At 56.0% G+C, this 18,006-nt stretch overlaps 1 protein-coding gene across 2 annotated transcripts; it reads right to left on the reverse strand.

The window, feature by feature from the left end:
• Positions 1-34: 34 nt before the first annotated feature.
• kank1a (KN motif and ankyrin repeat domains 1a) lies at positions 35-16,106 on the reverse strand. 2 transcript variants are annotated; one of them, XM_052067098.1, is made up of 12 exons: positions 15,873-16,106; positions 9,178-9,298; positions 4,297-6,546; positions 3,140-3,244; positions 2,367-2,481; positions 2,127-2,282; positions 1,820-1,907; positions 1,481-1,700; positions 1,232-1,374; positions 944-1,144; positions 761-859; positions 35-675 (listed from the first exon to the last, which is right to left on the reverse strand). In XM_052067098.1, the coding sequence occupies exons 2-12, from the start codon at positions 9,212-9,214 to the stop codon at positions 613-615; spliced, it is 3,477 nt and encodes a 1,158-aa protein (XP_051923058.1). In that variant the 5' UTR covers positions 9,215-9,298; positions 15,873-16,106; the 3' UTR covers positions 35-612. The 2 variants fall into 2 exon arrangements, with proteins under 2 accessions (XP_051923058.1, XP_051923059.1); XM_052067099.1 differs by lacking the exon at positions 15,873-16,106 and adding an exon at positions 9,902-9,986.
• Between the last annotated feature and the right edge of the window lie 1,900 nt (positions 16,107-18,006).

Here is an 18,006-nt window from a genome sequence, read left to right on the forward strand (position 1 = left end):
TTCCATTTGTTGACCAAGAACACGGCGCGCTGCGTGGACTTTGATTGATCTTTATTGTTACATGATGACGTTTTGCGCAGAATGACGCTCATGTCCGTGACACAGAAAGCGGCAACCGAAATACTGCACTGCATACATACGCTATGTACAAAGATGCTTTCCAAAGTATACTTTTGATAAATACATGTGGTCTTTCTTTAGAAATTGAAGCAAAGGGTCGGGAGGTTGGAGTCGCTGATCGCGGCCCGGAGATCAGCACTATTTACATCGGGCCCCAATAAGTGGGGGGGGGGGTAAAAAAAGACATTTGGAGGCCAATTTACATTTAAAAAGAAAAGGGGGTGACCTTGTTTGCATCCTTGCGGAACACCAGACGCACGGTGTGAGGCACCAGCCGGTTACATCCATATGAGCGAGCAGGGGGGGGCAAAGGTGTCCACTTGGGTTCTATTAAGGCCGTGAAGAGTCTCTGATGCTAGCCCGCAAGTTGCTAATGCTAGCCTGAGAGTCGCTAGCCTCGGAGTTTGGGAGTCTCGGAGCGGACCAAAAGTAGCTGTTGAGTCGGACGAGCGAAAACTAGCCTCCCATGCGCTCACGCCAGCCTCCGAGGGGCTAATCGAAGGCGCCCCTGCGCGTGGGGCTCGGCGACATCTTGCGGCCCAGCCGAGGGGTTCCCTGCAAAGGACAAAAGACGGACGGCCAAAGCGTGAGACCGGGGCAAACCGTTTCCGACGGCGTTCCGGGAAGACGCGGCGCGTACGGGCGACTGCGCTTTGGAGAAGTTGACGTGCGCGTAAAGCAGGACGGCGATGTCCTTGTGGCCGGCTTCCAGAGCGATGGACAGGGCGTTGCTCTCGTCCTAAACAAAATGGAAGGTGAGCGTCGACTCCGAGGCGTTTCGCCACCTTCGGGCTTTTGGGGGCGGCGCGGCGGGGCGACTCACGCCGTCGCTGAGCGTGGCGTCGGCGCCGGGCTGGGCCAGCAGGAGCTTGACGATGTCGGCGTGGCCGTGCTCGCTGGCGCACATGAGCGCCGTGGAGCCCTCGTCGTCCTGCACGTTGACGTCGGCGCCGTTGGCCAGCAGCGCCCGCACCATGTCCATGCGACCGTGGCTCACCGCCAGCATCAGGCCCGTCTGGCCCGCCTGAGGGGAAGGAGGCGGCGTGGTTTGGGCTGGCCCGGGCCCCGCCCCGCGGGCAGATGGGCCCCGCCCTCACCCGCCCGCACCCACCTGACTGGCGCGCGCGTTGACGTCGCCCTTGCCAAAGAGCTCCTCCACCACGCGCATGTCGGCGGGCGTCTCCACGGCGGCCAGCGCCGCCAGCATGATGGGCGTGTAGCCCGCCTTGTTCTGCTGGTTCACGTTGCACACGTCTGCCGGAGCAAACCACAATGAAGGTCGAGAACGGAGCCGGCGCGGCTGCCGGTTCAACGCCACGTCATAGCGACCAACATCAAGAGCCGCAATGGGTCGACTCACCGGCTTCCAGAAGCTTCTCGACGACGGCAAAGTTGGAGTGCGACACGCTGTAGTGCAGCGCCGTGTTGCCGTTGCCGTCGGCCATGTTGACCACGTGGCGCAGCACGTCGGGGGAGACGGCCCCCAACGCCGCCAGGTAGCCCGCCACCGCCGACGCCGACGCCGCCTTCTGGCTGGAGGCGCGGAACCACTCGTGCTGCACCGCGTTGACGCTCGCCCTCTGCGGGAGAAGCAAACAACAACGGGAAGACTCGTGCGCGTCCCATTTTCTATCCTTTTGACACACAAAGGTCAAAGGCCGTCCGGCGCCGCCGCGGCTCGGCCGCAACGGAGTCTCACCAGGTCTTTGGCGCTGACGTCGTCGGGCTTGCTGAGGTGAACTTTCAGGACGTTGCACGCCGCCAACAACTTGTCGCTGAGCTCGTACCTTTTAGTGCGGCCACAAAAAAGAAAAAGAAATCAAAACGACAGCGATGCCAATTAGCGGTAGCAGTTGGCCACGGCCATTTATTGAAAGAGCGTCGGCAACTGCGCCCAGCGCAGCCAATTACTTTGCGGCCCGAAGAACAGCACCAACCCGCCCGGCGAGAATGTTTTGCGTGGCCCGCGCGTCCACGTACGGCTAGAAAAGGAGGCAGGGGCCGACCTTTCCGCGGGCTGTTCGGGACTCGCTTCCGCCGTCCTCTGCGGCGCCTGGTCCCGGCCGCGCTTCTCCTCCTCCGTCTCATTTTCGTCCTCGTCCTCCGATGCGGAGGAGCTGCCTTCGTCCGAGCTGGAGTCGTCGCTGGAAGTCGTCTCGTAGCTGCGAGAGCACATTGGGGGGGTTGGGGGGGTGTTGAGGAAAAAGGCGCCTCACTCGACACTGAAAAGCGACGAGGGCGCGCACCCGCCGTTGACGCCCACAAACTGCAGGTTCTTCTTGGCGCCGCCGCCGCCGCAGTGGGCCGGCCCGTCTTTTTTCTTCATGATGGACTTGAGCGCGTTGGCGTCGCAAGGCTGACCTGAAATAGAACCACCTGCTTGCTTGTGACTTTGCTCTTATTTGGTTTCACGACAACTGCGGGAAAAATCAGATTCGGTTTTCACTTGCACAATTCAAGCATGCAAGCAAAAAAAAAAGTATGAGTCAAATCATTGCACAGAATTTGGGTGGAAATTCCTTCCTCATTATGGAGCAAGGTGATTTGTGTTTGTTTTTTTTTGGGGGGGGGGTTATGGCAATAATTTTACAGACTAAAATATGTTGACGTTTCAGGACGTGCTCCAAGGTTGCCGTCTTTAAGGATAATGCAGATGTTTGTTGCTTTTTTAGGAGACCCCGTGTATTATTTGTTTTTGTGCTACTTGAAAACATTTCTTTGGACATTTTCGGACAATTCCTTTTCCAGTTTCCAAAATGTGGACCCGCTTTTTTATTTTTTCTTAGTCTTGACAATCACTTCTCAAAGTGGACAATATTTTAGGACAATGAGAAAAGGTTGCCACTTCCTGTTTTTGGAACTGAGAATATTGTTGGTCTCTGATTAGACGTCTATTGAGGCACCGTTTTTTGAAATGTGTGATGATTATTTCAAAGGAATGAATGTTTGTTTGTTTTCTTTCCTTGCCAAAATGTTTACGGCCGCGTCGAGTTGGCGCACGTAAGCCGGCGTCTCCCACCGTGCAGCGCCGTGGACATCTGCAAGTCCATGCGGCTCTTCTGCTCGGCTGCGCTCATCATCTGCTGCGGCTGCCGATCCCCAATTGGCGTCTCGGGCGCGCCATCTGAAAGGCCACAAACACTTTGAAAGAGGACCGCCGCACGTCATTCACCGACGCCCGGGACCACCGCAAACAGCGGCGGCGGACAACGAGGGTCGGTGGAGGGGCCTCGTGAGTGGACTTTGTCCAGATGCGGATGGGACAAGACGGCGACGGCTGGCTAACGAAAACGTCACGTGCGTTCGCAAGCGCAGATTGTTGAAACGACAAGCGGCCAATGACATCAGGGTAGGCTGGCAGAGCGTCAAATCACATCAACTCTAAACATTGCGCCGCAGTCGTCATCTCGTTTCGTTTGGGGCGCGCGCGGCCCGGTGAGCCCCCCCAGACGCCGCAGCGGGGTCTTTTGAGTTTTGTGACCGGCGCGGGAGGGTTTGCGGCTCACCGCAGCTGCGGCCGAGTGCGAAATGCGGCGGGTTCCTCGTGCGAGGGGGCACTCGCGAGTCGGGCTCACGGCGCCGCGACTTTGCATTCCAGAGAGAATGACCCCAGGCGGAGGGAGCTGCGCCACGGGACCAAGAATGTGAGAGCGGGCTTACGTAACGGCGAGGCGGCCGCGAGGTGTTGGGAGGGGGAAGCAGGGTGGTTGCGATGGCCGCCTCCGGCTCCCTCCCCCCAAAGAAATGAAGCAAAAGCGCAAACAACTGTTGGCCTTCCCGTCGCACGACGCGCCTGCCGTCACATCCGCACTTTCCCGCTCCAGAGACATTGAGGAAAAAGAGCGGGTGGGAGGAGCAGAAAACAGCCACAAATTCCTCTCTGGCTTCTATTTGCACATTTTGATGTTTTGGTGGGAATTTAGGTGGGATTTGGTGGCTGCTGTCATGGGGGGGGAATGTGGAATTTTGGGCATGAGCTTCAATGAACGGTTTCAATTTGGAACGGGAAAGCAAAAGAAACCGTTTTGTGGCCATTTTCCTTTTTCAATAAAGGTTTTTGGGGCCCGTCTTCGGGCAGGAGGAGGCCAGGCTACGGTACCCAAAGAAAAGCCGCAAGGCTTTCCCATGGAGATAACGGCTACAGCGCGACACGGCACGCGGGCAAAAGCCAATGACCTGAGCGGGCGGCGGCGTCCACTTGGGCCCCCAGCTCCTGGAGGTCCTCGGACTCGGCGCCTCTCACGGCCGAGTTGATGGAGGAGAGCGTGCTGACCAGCTGGCTGTTGATGGATCCAAACTGGGAGTGGGGCTGCCCGAAGGCCTCGGCCAGCTCGGCGTAGTTCTCCGCCAGCAGCGTCTGTTGCTCGCGCAGCAGCTTCTGCACCCTCTCGATGTAGTGGTCCAGGCCTCGGTCCGGGCCTCGCTCGCCGGCGGCTTCGGGCGGCCGCCAGGGCCCGCACGCCACGTTGCGCCTTTCTAAACCCAGCAGGAAGTTGTCGTGAATGCTGACGGACCCCACGCCAAAGTCTTGGGTCTCGGCGGCGCCGGACGGGGCGAGGAGCGACTCGGTCCCCACGGCGACCGAGACCGGGTCTTTGATCACGCCCTCTCCGGCGCCCACCGTTCGCGTTTGGGCAGCGGCCGTGTTGGTGAAGGAGTCGCTCAGCGCCGGCGTTTCGGTGTTGGTGGACCTGCTGCTGACCGCTCGCATCTCCGTCTTGGTCTCTTGGGTGACGCCGCAGTCGGCTTTGGCCGCCAGCGCCGGCGGGTCGGTTCCTCGGGACACCGTCCGGACGTCCGCCCGACAGTCGCCGCTGGCGACCGATCGCGTCGCCGCCATTGGTTTGCCGACGGCCGAGCGCTCCGGGGACTCTGCCGTGTCGGTTCCCACCTCGCGGACCCCGACCCCCTCCAAATCGGGTCCGACGGCGACGCTGCACGAGCTCCCGGATTCCGAGAGCGGGCGGTCCCCGACGCCCAGGCTGCGCACCGGGACTTTGGCCTCCACGCAGACGCTGTAGGTCTCGGGCCTGACGCTCAAGCCCTTGTCGGCCTTCTTCTTGTTGGCGCCGCCGGCGGCGGCGGCGGCCTGCAGCTCCAGCTTGAGCTTGGCCATCTCCAGCCGGTGGGTGGCTTCTTTCAGCTGCACCTCCGAGCGGTAGATCTTGTCTTTCAGCGCCTCGATGGTCCGCCGCTGGAGCTCCAGCTCCTGCTCCGCCTCGCCCGACAGGCCCAGCATGGTCTCGGTGACGCCCACCGAAGCGGCGCGGGTTTCCCGCCGCTCCGTGGCCACGGCCGCGTCCCGGCGCCCGCCGCTCCCGCGCCCGATTGGGAGGTGGTTCATGTTTTCGTCGGTCGCGACGCCGACGGACTTTCGAAGGACCCGCTTCCCGGTCTGGTTTTCGCAATCGCCGGTGTCGAGGGCGGTCCTCTCCAGAGCTTGGACCTCGGCGGCCAGACGGCGGAAGTCTTCCAGGTGGCGAGCTTCGGGCTCCGGCAGGCGCGGCGCCGTCTCTTTGGGGACGGGGGCCGGGCTCTCCATCTGCTGGGCGCTGCCCACGCTGCAGGAGCGCTTGCGGAAAGCGCCGGCGCCTTTGGAGCGGGCGGCCAACTGTCTCTTCTCCTCCTGAAGCACGGCGATCTTCACCTGCAAGATGGGGATGCTCTTCACCTGCTCCTCCAACTCCTTCAGCCTGCGCAGGGCCACGACCATCTGCTGGCGGATCTGCTGAAGGTGCATGGGGCTGACGTTGGTCGCCGGCGTGGCCGCGCCGGAGCTCGGGGGGCTGTGGCGGAGCGAGCCGCCCGCGGACGGCGGGTAGTAAGGGTTGTACTCTCCGTTGCGGGCCGGAGCCTCGAGGGCCGGGGGGGGCGGGGCGCCCACGGAGCCCGAGTACGACAAGAGGGAGCCGCCGGAGCCCAGACGGCGGCGGGGCGGCGCCGGCGGCTCCTGCTCCAGGCGAAGCCGCGTCTCCATCAGGGTCTTCTCCACGCGGGGGTTGTGGCGCGGCGTCAATCTGGGCGAGGGCGGCAGCGGTGGCGGCGGCAGTGGGGGCGGCGGCTTGGGTTCAGCGATGCCGGCGGAGCACCGCGGGGGTGCGGCTTCGCACGCCGCCCTTTGGAGGGTGACCGTCAGCCGGGCCTTGGGGCTGACCAAGACCGGCGACTGCTTGTCGTCGCTGTTGGAGGACGAGAGCGAGTCGGCGGATGTCCATTCGGCCCCGGCGTCCAGCTGTGGCGCCGCCGGCCGGGCCCCCCCTTTGGGCTTCTTGTGAACGCTCACTTTCTTGACGGTGTTGCCCCTCTCGATGTCGTCGACATATTTGAGAAAATCCAAGTCCAACTGAAAACCATACGGAGTTTCCACAGAGTACGGAGAGGCGGGGTCTCGCTCGTTATCGGGGCTCGAACATCTCTGGTCTCGTGCTGTAACAACAGAGCCAGAAAAAGGAGGGGGTGGGGGTCATTTGGACTTTGGTAGGAGAGCACATGTCATGCAGTTTTTCATTCCCGGGTGTCTTCATGACACTTTTGTGACATCACACTACTGTTTATCGAAAGCTCCCTTCGCGGTTGGGCCGATGCCGAGTCCAACAAACATTTGTGCCCCCTCCCCACCCCCGCCCTTCTGTCTCGGTCAGAGAACCAGAAGAGGAACGCGTTTCATTTGATTGCTAAGCAGAGGAAAGAACAATGTCAAAGCGTGGAGTCTCTTCTGACAATTCGGATCATTTGACAACGCATGTACATACTCGCCTTACACACACACACACACACACATGTACACCGAGTGAAAGTGAGTGACAAGCACGAGTGCGAGCGCAGATAAGTCAGGCCAAAGCTATGTCAAACACGTGAAGGCAATCCGCGGCGGCATGTCGTGTTATTTGGAAAGAAGCCTGGCCAGACGAGAGATGCAAAACATGGCAAGAAAAGAAATGTGCTCGTCAATCAAACCAACCAACAAGAGCCCGACCAATAATAACGCTTGTTAAAAAAAAAAAAAAAACATTGTCAGACCCCCCCCCCCCACCCTCGCAAGAAAGAAATCCAAAAGTCAAAGTAGAAAAGCCCATCTTCAAATGGACCTCTCCGTCCGATATCAGAGCCGCTTATCCTGGCAAAAGGAAAACAAAAGCACCAATGAGCAGAGCAGCGCAAGGCGATGTTTTCCAAAAGGCAAGTCCAACTCGGCTGGCGGTTTATCGGTCAAAGCTCATGTTTGGCCGACGTGACCTGACGCCGTCAGAGAGAGAGAGAGAGAGACGGACTTTGACAACATCAAGAAGAAGAAAAGGCGCATTTGCCACAGTGAGGCCGACGTGCTCAAAGTCCCCAAAAGCCCCCACAAAGTGGCAGTCAGCCCTTCCCTTCCCGTCTTGCCGTCCGGTTGCGCTCACTCTGGCCGGCCGCTCTCTATGTGAGCGCGCAACTTGAGGGGAGCAAAGCAAAGGGAAGGAAAGCAAAGGGAAGGAGCGGCGCTTTGCCCCAAACGGCGGCGTCCATTTGCAAAAACGCGAGGCGGCATTTGGAGAAAAAGACACTCGGGGCTCGCTCACCGGACTCGAGTCACTCAGCACGCGTCTCCCTCCGCTTTGGCCTCCGGCTAACACCGTACAAAGATTACACTGTGCTCGTTCTTACGGAGGGCTGGGGGGCTGGAAGGGGGCGGGGGGCACCGTTGGTCTAAGCTCGGCACTATTGGACGGCCGCCTCCGCCAATGGCGCGAGGCTCCGAGCCGGAGAAGAGAGCCGCTATTCAGCCGGGGAGGGTGCGCCCCCGACTCGCTGGAATAACACTCCCCCCTCCCCACCCCCTTCCCCAAAGACAAACAAGCGGATCTTCGTCCACAACATCAGGTACACTTGAAGACACGAGCTGTCCAAGGGACCAGAACGTGTCCGTCGGTGAAAGGGGGGGTTGAAAACAGCCAATATTATTTAGAGGAGGGAGGGGGGAACCACACACACCAAAATGAGACCCCCAAAAAGTAACAAATAGGAGAAAAGAGGAGATGAAAACAATTAAAAGAATGCAACATTTGGAAAATGAAAGCAGACATTTAAAAAATAAAATAAAACGATATTAGAAACAGACAAAAGATGAGAAAAAAAATCACAAATGCTTGCTAAAACATTCCTCAAAATCATAACAGAAAAAGTCGATGAAAAAATAAAAAACATTACAAACTTACGGGGAAAAGAGATTCGTCAATACACAAATAGTGGGTGAAAAAAATACACCCAGCGGTTCTACTTTTTATGAATTCCAAGATGAAATGTTCCCCCCAAAAAATTCAGATGACAAAATATTCAATGGAAATAAAGCAATGTTATAAAACAGTGCCAAAGGGGGGGGGGGGGGGAGGGAAATGCCTTACAGCACAAGCCGCCATCCGCAGAAAGCTTGGAAAGCTTCACATTTTCAGGTTGGTTTGCCCCCCCCCCCCCTCCACCCTAAAGAGGAAGCCCAGGTTGGAGGTCCCGGTCAGTCCTGCGACTCCAGTCCCCCACCTCTACCAAGCCCGGCCTCAAAATGGCTTCCCCAACTCTTCATTGGAGTCACCCACGAGTCCATCACCGAGCAACAACAATGGCTGCAGTGTGTCACCGTTGGAGTCCCGCCGAGACGTCGAGCCACGGTCCAGCCGCGACCTCGGCGTCAAGCGCTAAGCTCAACGGCGCTGACGTCGAGCGGCAAACCGCTCACTTAGTCGATGCTCCACCAATGCAGCCACGCCCACAAATGCCAACGATCCAACGTCCCGTACGTTTCTCCAAGACACGAGGAGCCGCTCGCCCAATTTTGGGCCTTTGACGAGTTTCTTGTGTGAAAAATGACATGGGCCTCGCCTTGCAGCCTGTTGCGCACTTGTACAATGCGCTACATTTACAGCACACACACACACACACACACACACACACACTTGCAAAAGGGGTTTGCAGGCACCCGGAGGCCTCGAAAATGGCCGCCCGCCCGGCCAGTGGAAGCAGACCAACAAACAAGTGGAAGCTTTTGGCCTTGCGGCACAACGTGACGGACGCCATGTGGCTTACCCGGAGCGTTGCTGTTCACGTGCAGCGCGTGAGCCATGGTCGCCGCCCAGCGCGCTCAGTCCAGTCCCGCGGCAGCACCATCAACGACAGCCCCAGCATCAAACCCGGATTGCCGCCCGCCCTGGACGGAGACAAAAAAAATCCAGTTGGTGATGTCGATGACACGTGTGAGGAACTTGGTGATGCGATCAACAGCCCATATCAAAGAGCGCGCTGTCATAAAGCAAAGTGGCGCGTGTAAGGCGCCCTGCGGTCCTTCATGCCGTGAGGAGCTTTCTGAGCCGCAGCGGAGCAAGTTCCCCATTTCAAGCAGCTTCGGCTTAGCCAACCGTCAGCCTCACGCCGGCGTCCCCGCAAACGGCGGCCGGCCCAAAAGAGCAGCAGGGCGGCAGAGCGGAGCCCGCGGCGCGCTGGGGCTTTTGACGCAGCTAAGTTTAGACGACGATGTCAAATGACAAAGCCAGCAAAGTGCAGACTAAAAGGGGAAACGGGCTCCAATTCGGGATGCCAAAGCCTCGTGAGTTGGCTTTGCCGTGGCTTCAGACAAACACAAACTTCACCTTGGCTTTTTGAGACTCGAGCATGATCTGGAAAGCTCACCAAAAACGCACGTCTTCTTCGGTCTTTAGAGCGACGACACGAGAAGCGCTCGAGCATATCCTGAGCCACAAACCGCAGCGGTCAAACGGAGGACATCGAAAGTGAGCAAAGGTGCAAAACTCACCCGAATTCACGGAACAAGAAAGCAAACCAGACGGATACGATGGTCGGCTCCCTCGCACGCGCGCGCCCTCAAACCTGAATGACTCGTTTTGATCTCGGATGTGGCGTAAACAAAGCGCGCGTCTCTCCCAACTTTGGAAAGGCCTCGCTCACAGAAGTCTGGCCAAAAGTGACGACGACTCTTCAAAGAATTGTTCCAGAGGACTCCGATAAATGGCAACATTGGTTTAAGCATGACGCGTGAGTCGTGGGGGAAACATTGCTGGGGGTCTTTTAAGTCACAGATTTTAGGGGGTGGGCCTATATGTTCCCAAAAAATTGATGGTTGAAAAAAATTATATGTTTGGTGGAAAAGCACAAGTGGCCACTTCAGAAGGTATGCCGAATGACATCCAACACTGCAATATGTTAATTTGCACGTGATAACTTGTAATGGAAATGTAGGCGATTTGTGAAGTCTTGAAACTGAGGCGCCTCCACGTGGGACGGTAGAACCGAACCAGGGGACGCGACCGCTTCTCCTCCCTCGACTTTCAAGCCTTAGTTTGTGAGAGTCGTGCGTGACGTCACGCGATGACGGCGTCTCCGGACCACTTTCCTGTAGAACCGCTTCCAACGTACGGAGGAATAGCCGCGACCATCGTCGTATCGTCCATGGTTGATGTTCTCGCGCATTCAATCTCGCTTGGAGCCGCAAGGTACCGCGTCGGAACGCTCGGCGCGACCAGGAGGCCCCGGTGGGTGGACGCTCTTTTTTTTGTAAGACAACACTGACCCCTGGAGGCAGGAGCGCCAACTTGAATTCTCATCGCCACTCGAGTGCATTTCTCGAGCACTTTGAAAACAACCGCCGCTCTCGACAAAAGGCTGCACATGGAGCAAAGATCCTATACGCACGACAATAAGCCATAAGTTTAGAACAAAGACACGGTCCAATTGAAACAAAAAGTCGCGCATCGGGCCGGCGAAGGTCCACCGACACGCCGCCATGCAAATCAAGCCGCCGACTCAATTTTCAACGCCGGCCGCCCCAACGCGGCTAAGAGGGGCTCCGGGGGTACAGAAAAGAGAAAGATCAAGATTTGCTACGCGCAATTTTATTCTGGCAAACGTCGCGAGGGGGCACGGACACAAACAAACAAAGCCGAGATGCGAATGCGGGCCCCTCCGTCGACGGGGTTGTCGCGGCAGCGCTTGAATGGCGTCTGCGAGCGGGCCCCATTAAGTGGCTTCCGCGTCATTAGTCGGCGGGGGTTATGGAGCCGGCTAATCTGGAAGCCCGGCGGCTAGATCCGGCTCCCGGCTTCCAACGCCACCATCAAGTTTAGGAGGGACTGGCTCCTAAACTTGATGGTGGCATTCGTGTCAAAGAGATTCTTATTCGGCTCTCTGATCCACATTCATTGGCTTTTCATGGCGATGAAGAGGCATTGGAGTGGCCCCTGAAGAGGGGAAGCGCAGGATGGAAACAAGGTGGTGGTGGTGGGGGGGGGGGGGGGGATTAATCCCATTAAAGTGGAAGCCAGATGATTTGTTCCATGATAGGCGGGAGGGAGACAATGGGGTGGTACTCGGATCTCGGATTTGACAGCCTTGGCCATTCCCAAATGCGAAGGTCTCACAGGGGGGGGGGGGGGGGGGGGGGGTCATGGGCTTTGCGTGTTCGCCGGCGCAATATTGCAGGTCAACTTTCAAACAAGCCACGGCCAGTTGGACGGTGAGCAAAGTCTACTTTGGTATTTTGTTTCTCATCTAAAACATTGCCATTTCATTAAACCACCCCCCCCCCCACACACACACACACAATTACTTAAATATTAAACTTGTCCTTATTTTCTCCAATTTATTTCTTTTCAACCACTGTTTATTTTTTCCTAATATGTTTGTATTTTTCAGCTTTGTCTCATATTTTGTCCTCAGTGTCTTGAAAATCAATTTTTATTTGTGGGGCTTGCCAGGTTTGGGGAGGGGGGGGTTGTGTGCTGAGCAATGACATTCCTGTGGAAAGCGCAACATTATGGAGGAAGCAACCCTCCCCGTCCCTACGGCCCAATTTCCTGCCGGGCAAAAAAAAAAAAAAAAATGATTGGCACTTGGGGCTCTTGTGGCAAATTTGGGATGACCTCTTTTCCAGGATAGTCCCAACAACTTCGACTTCACTTTTCCTATTTACATGGGGGGGGCATTGAAACTGACCCTACAAAAAAAAGCTAAACAATGGGAATGGTTTAAAACCACAGACGGCCGGCCTTTGTTGTTCTCAAGCGTGATGTTTTTTCAACTTTTTGTGCAAAGTAAGCAGATGGCACTGTAAATCCTGCGCCTTCAAATAAATAAAAAAAATACCATCAAAAGATCCAGCCTCCTCTGGCCTCGTTCTTTTCTTCTTTTTAAAACTCTTACAAATGCAAGGTATCGCAGACACTCACTCCGCATGGGAAGGGGGCTGTATTCCTGGCGGATGCGATTCCACCTGCAGCGGTCCACGCCAGATTGAGCAAAGACAGGCGGCAGTCGGCACCCCGCCCCAAAACAAACATCCAGCGGCCGCTGCGTCGATGACGCGGCGCGAGCGGCGATGCGAAGCGCCTCCGACGACGGTTGGCCCCGGCTCAAGTCGCTACGCCGAGCGCACGCCCATATTCTCTCGTCACCTGCGCCGAAAGACGGAAGGGCTAGGGGGTCGCCATGGCGACCGAACCTTCCCCTCGCTCGCTGGAACCTGAAACCTGAGAAGGCCCGTGCGTGCCCGCCGTCCGCCGGCTTCATCAGCGGCCCGCAGACGACAAACTAGAGTCCGGTGACGAGGCAGAATGAGACCCTTTGTGGGGAGCGTATTTTGGGAGCGCGCACATCTAAATGTGCCCTCGAGTGGAAGCCATGCGCCCCGGACAGGCCAGACTGACACATTTCATGCCATGTGTCCCACCGTGTACCGGACCATAGTTGACCCGGTCGTGGCACAAAGTTCAAGGAGGCAAGGAGACTTCCATTTCTCTGCATTGTCATTTTAACGTCACGTGTGGCAGTATTTCCGCCGCCTCATGGGAAATGGGAGGGGGGGGGGGGCAGGCATCATATTCAAAGTTGCTAGCGGCGAGATCAGATCGACGCTGTCGCTGGGGGGGGGGGGCTCATCCGCACGGGCAACAAAGTGGTGCCGACCGCAAGAGGAAACGATTGAGCGGTCGCTGCGAAAGGCCCCACCCCCGGCAAGCAAACCTTTTCGGGAAGAAACGCAAACGGCCGAGGCCGACGAGACTTCCGACGCGAGGAGCCGGAAAACCGCCCCTCTTGTTGGACACGCTCATTGGAGAGAAACCGGCGACGGCGCGTGGGCGAGCCCCCCGTGGCAGCTGCAAACGGTTTCGGAGGGCCACCGCGGTGGTCTTCTCCGACATTCCAAGCAATGAAAAAGGTTTTGCTTCCCCCCATGCGGTCCCCGACAGCAACCAAACGGAAAGACAGACAAAAAGACAGCAGCCCCCCATGAAAAGGTTTGCAGACGGGGAATTTGTTGTGATTTCTGCCCACCCGAATCCCGGCCCGGTGACGCAATTTACTGCCACCTGCTGGCCTGGAGAAGAGACGGGGGCCGTGCCAGCGCGCGACTTTGCTCGGTGGGAAAGGAGATGGCCGAGCCAACTTCCGCGTCGCCAAGTGAACAAGATGGTTGCCGCGGCTAAACGCAGGAAGACGGACGGCGCTTTTGAGGAATGCCTCCGCTTGCCGGCCAATGTCTGCGCACGCCCGCATAGCTGAGGGCTTGATCCAAATCTCAGCGGAAGCCGCCGCCTGCCTTGAAAGAAAAAAGCTAAATAAACAAATGGGGAGGGAGCAGCTCCTCCTGCGGCCGGCGCGCAAGTGGACAACTTTGAGTGTCGAGGTCGCCGCAAGAAAAAAAAAAAAAAAAAAAAATCATCAATGATGCCTGACAAAGCGAGGGAGTGAAAAGAAAGCCACCAAGGTCCTCGGGACACACACTTGTGGGCTTTCCCGGGGTGTTGGTCCAAACGCAAGGGAAAGAAAACGCAACTTTGTGTCATTTGAACGGATCTCCAATGTACACGGGTGAGGGATTCATTTTAGCGGCTACATTAGCGTTCATGTGGGACCCCAAGATGGTTTGTCGCCTTGTCGACCGTCCCACCCAAAGCATTTCACTTTTCAAAAAAAAAAAAAAAAAAAAAAAAACCAAGGTTGGGAGCCACGGATGCTTTTTTGGAGCACGTTGCTGCCGTTCCGAGCGCTATGGTGTCGAGCTCGACGTCTTTGGCTAATTACAGGCCAGTCGTGGAGCTGCGCGCACCCCGCCGCAGAAACCGGCGAGAATGTTCGAGGAGGAGCCTTCCAAAAAGAAAAAAAAAAGAAACATTCCTGCGCCGAAAACACGTACAAATTCATCACTCGGAGTCAACGCTGAGCTGGCGCGGCGTTGGTTTATTTTGAGCGTCCAAAGTATGCGCGGAGGTGCGGCCAAGAGTAAAATTACAAGTGAGCGGCACCACCAAATAAACGCGGCTGCGGCCGCGGAGGAAAGATTTGGACTCGCGGCGGCGCAAGACCTTTTCCCAGAGCAAAGAACCGAATGGCACCAAAAACTCGGGGCTCGGCTTTCATCCTGCCGACGGAAGGGGCCGTGTCACCGGGGTGACAATTGAGGGACCTTTGCCATGAGTACACGTCCGGCGGCCCCCCGCTGGCGCTGCGTCCGCACAGCTTGAGCGCCAAGCTCGTGTCGAGACCAGACCGGCCCGCCAAGTCGACGGACAGCGTCACTTCCTAAAAGCTTCCGACGCCACACACAAGCTCAAAAGAAGTCTGATCGAGGCCTTCCTTGCTTCTTCTCGGTAAATTGTCGCTCAGCGGCCGCCAAAGCGCCGCTCGGCGTGAAGTGACCAGACTGAACTGAGGACGGATGGAAAATGCCGACCTTGTGGGACCTAAAAAGCGAGGCGTGTGACGAACTGCTGATGAAGGGAGCCAAAGTGGAACGGGCCCGGCCCACCCCGGCTTTGGGGTGGAAGGAGGAACACCGGCGGGCAAAGAATGTCATTAAACAAGCATGAGGACGCGCCCCTTGACAGTTGAATCGGGGGCCTTCTGGGACACAACAGGGAGCACCGGGGCCTGAACTTGAGGAGCTGAAGGAAAAGGTGCAACGGCGTTTCCCAGCAACGGCAGGAGGCCCGAATGAAGCGCCGCCATCCGCTTCCTCACAATTCGGAGACGCGGACGGACTCGGAATTCTTTTCGTCCCCGTTTCAAACACTTGTCAGCTCTTTTCGTAGCTTGGCTTATTCTAGAAATCTCCAAAGACAGAAAAGGAGCCCCGATCGATCGGAGGCCAAAAGCCATTTCTTGCCTTTGCCCGTCTCAAGGAAACGCCACCGCGTGCGTGGATGCAGGCGAGGGAAAACATCAATCACGAATAGCGACATCTTTTAACCCCCCCCCCCCCCGCCGGGGGTCGTCATCGCACACGTGTGGCATACAAGGAGGGGAAATGGACATGGATTTTGCCGACAAGTGACACAGTAGTCGACGCCGCTGCCGATCGCTATTCTGTGGGGGGCGATATTTAATAAGTGAGGAGTGCAAGATCCAAAATGCACCAAAGGAAGAGCGGCGCGCTTCACTCGGCTCGTGGCACTCATCAAAGCGCGGCGCCTCGCGTTGACCCTTCGCGGGCGGCCATCTCGGCCGCTGCGCGGTTCCGCGTCCGCGGCCTTCGTCGGAGGAGCGCGAAAGTGCGTTTGGATTTTAGAGCGGCCGCTCGCGAAGGGTCCCTTTCCCCACGGGGCTCGAAGGCGTCAACGCCGCAGTCAAACTTTCGACGTCACCCCGGTTAAGCGGCGGCGCTTCGTTGGATCGTCCCGTCCGACCGATTCGCGACTCGCCGCTAAAAGGCACCCGTCCCACGACACGCAAACGGTTCGAATGGACGATAAGCGACCCGAACGGAGGCTTACCCGATGCAAGGTGTCCTCGCTCGAGATGCCTGACCGGAACGTGAACGCAACACCGGCGCTGGCCCGCTCGGTCTCGTCTGGCTCGAAGAAAGGCTCCGCCGGCCCGGTAAAACTTTCAAACTCCGAAACGTCCACTTGTAAAACTCCGCAGAAGCGCGGGTAGGTCCCGCGTGCGACGTTCGGGCTTCTCTTTGTACTGGTCCGCTTGGCAGGCTGGCTTGCTCGCTTGCGTGTGTGTGTGAGCAGCAACTTGTGGAAAGGCTACGCGCATGCGCACTGCGGCTCCGAACTTTATGCTAGCACGAAGGTCAAATAGGTGCACCGTCGTAGCTTACCTGTGTCTCAACTCGCCTGTTTTACACTTTGTAATTCATATTTCAAACATTAAACTACAACAAAGAAAACCACGCCACCAATTAAACCGCAGAAGAAGAGAATTAAGGTACACGGAGTAATTAAAGTCTCAACTCTTAATGATCTTAACCAACCTTTTTTTCTGATATTTCTCGTATTAAAATGGAACGCAATTTGTAAGACCAAATACTAAATACCGAGTGTTCGATTGAACTTTGTTACTTCTGGCCAACCACACAGTTCACGAGTGGCGATTGATTCTCCTCCGCCAAAGAACCTAGTTCGCTCCCCGGCTCGAGAAGGACAGACAGCCAGGCGCATTGATATAGCTAAACAACTGTACCGCTTGGTCTTTTTGACAAGTTTTTTTCCCCGTATGCCCTCGATAAAGATGACGATCACAACCAGATAACTTGAGACAAGGTACTTTTTTGGGGGGGGGGGGGGGGGGTGTAAATGTACAAATATTCGACGTTGTCAGTATTGTACTGTGCACGTCGTTGCTATATAGGACAGAACGATCAGAGGTTGCCATCTTGTGGCGATAGCACATATAACAACCAAAGTTTGGTAGTACTTTAAACTTTTTAAAACGATCCCAAGTCTTGAAAAGGCAATTTTAACACGGACCTTTTCTGATCATCACAGTATTCGCTCAAATAGAACATTGTGAAGTATCACATGCCATTTTCATCCTAAATTAGTATTTTTGTTTTTTTTACTGCTATTTATTCAAGTTTCAACGTGCAGTACAATTATTTTGCACATCACCAGAAGTTCAAAACCTAATATTACACCAATAATGCACGTATAAGAATTTTCAGCAGTAGAATACATATCAATGTCGGCTGCAGTCAATATTTCACAGATTGGCGAATATTTTACCGTTGTCTAATTGGACGATATTTTAAAAACGAGATACGATGAGAAAACTTTTATTTTTCTCAATGGAGAAATTCTCAATTTACAGCAGCAAAATGATGAAGGAGAAGAACAAGAAGTACTGTATAGAGATAATCCAGGAAATGGCTGAGTGCAGGTTTTCAGGTCTGCCTATTCAATAACCTGACCGGCAGTCGGCAGGAGCGAGCGGCGGCTGTATCGCCCTCTGGCTGAAGGGAGCTGCCGGGTGCTGTCGGGGTTGGGGCCACCGCAGAGTCATAGAAGGTCTTCAGGAGCGACCTCTCGTTACATTTGTGGTCAAATTGTCAACTCCGCCCCCGGTCGCATCACGTGATTGGCATACAAGTGTGACGCCATCACAGTGAACACGAATACACTTTCAAACACACGCTGAGCGTTCAATTCATTTGCCGGTTGCTAGCAGCGACCAAAAGACAGAACTGAAAATGAAAAAACGACCTTAAGCCTGAAATCAAGTGTAGTTGCAAAAGAGGAATGGGTTTTGCATCACACTTGAGCCAAAGGTTGAAGCGAGGTCAGCGCGCGAGTCAACCACTGAGCAGTCTTGCTCCGCAAACACGAACAACAATGGCTTGTTTGACATGTGGAAACTGCTAAGCCAGGAACACAATGTTGTCACTATATATGAAGGCGAATAACAAAAAAAAACACGTGTATTTAACGAAACCACATTCCTATGACTTCCAAAAGCAAAACACTTTCCATTGGATCTTGAAATTGTTGCGCTGCTCCCACGAATAAGAGCCCCCCCCCCCCTCAACAACTTGCATCTGGCTTAGCGCCTGGCGGCATGCTCGTCGGTCCAATATGAACGATTTTCTGGAAAGCTCCTAAACACCGCGTTTGTTCAATCTTC

The sequence above is a fragment of the Hippocampus zosterae genome, chromosome 6 (assembly GCF_025434085.1).
Source record: "Hippocampus zosterae strain Florida chromosome 6, ASM2543408v3, whole genome shotgun sequence".
Lineage (NCBI taxonomy): Eukaryota > Metazoa > Chordata > Actinopteri > Syngnathiformes > Syngnathidae > Hippocampus > Hippocampus zosterae.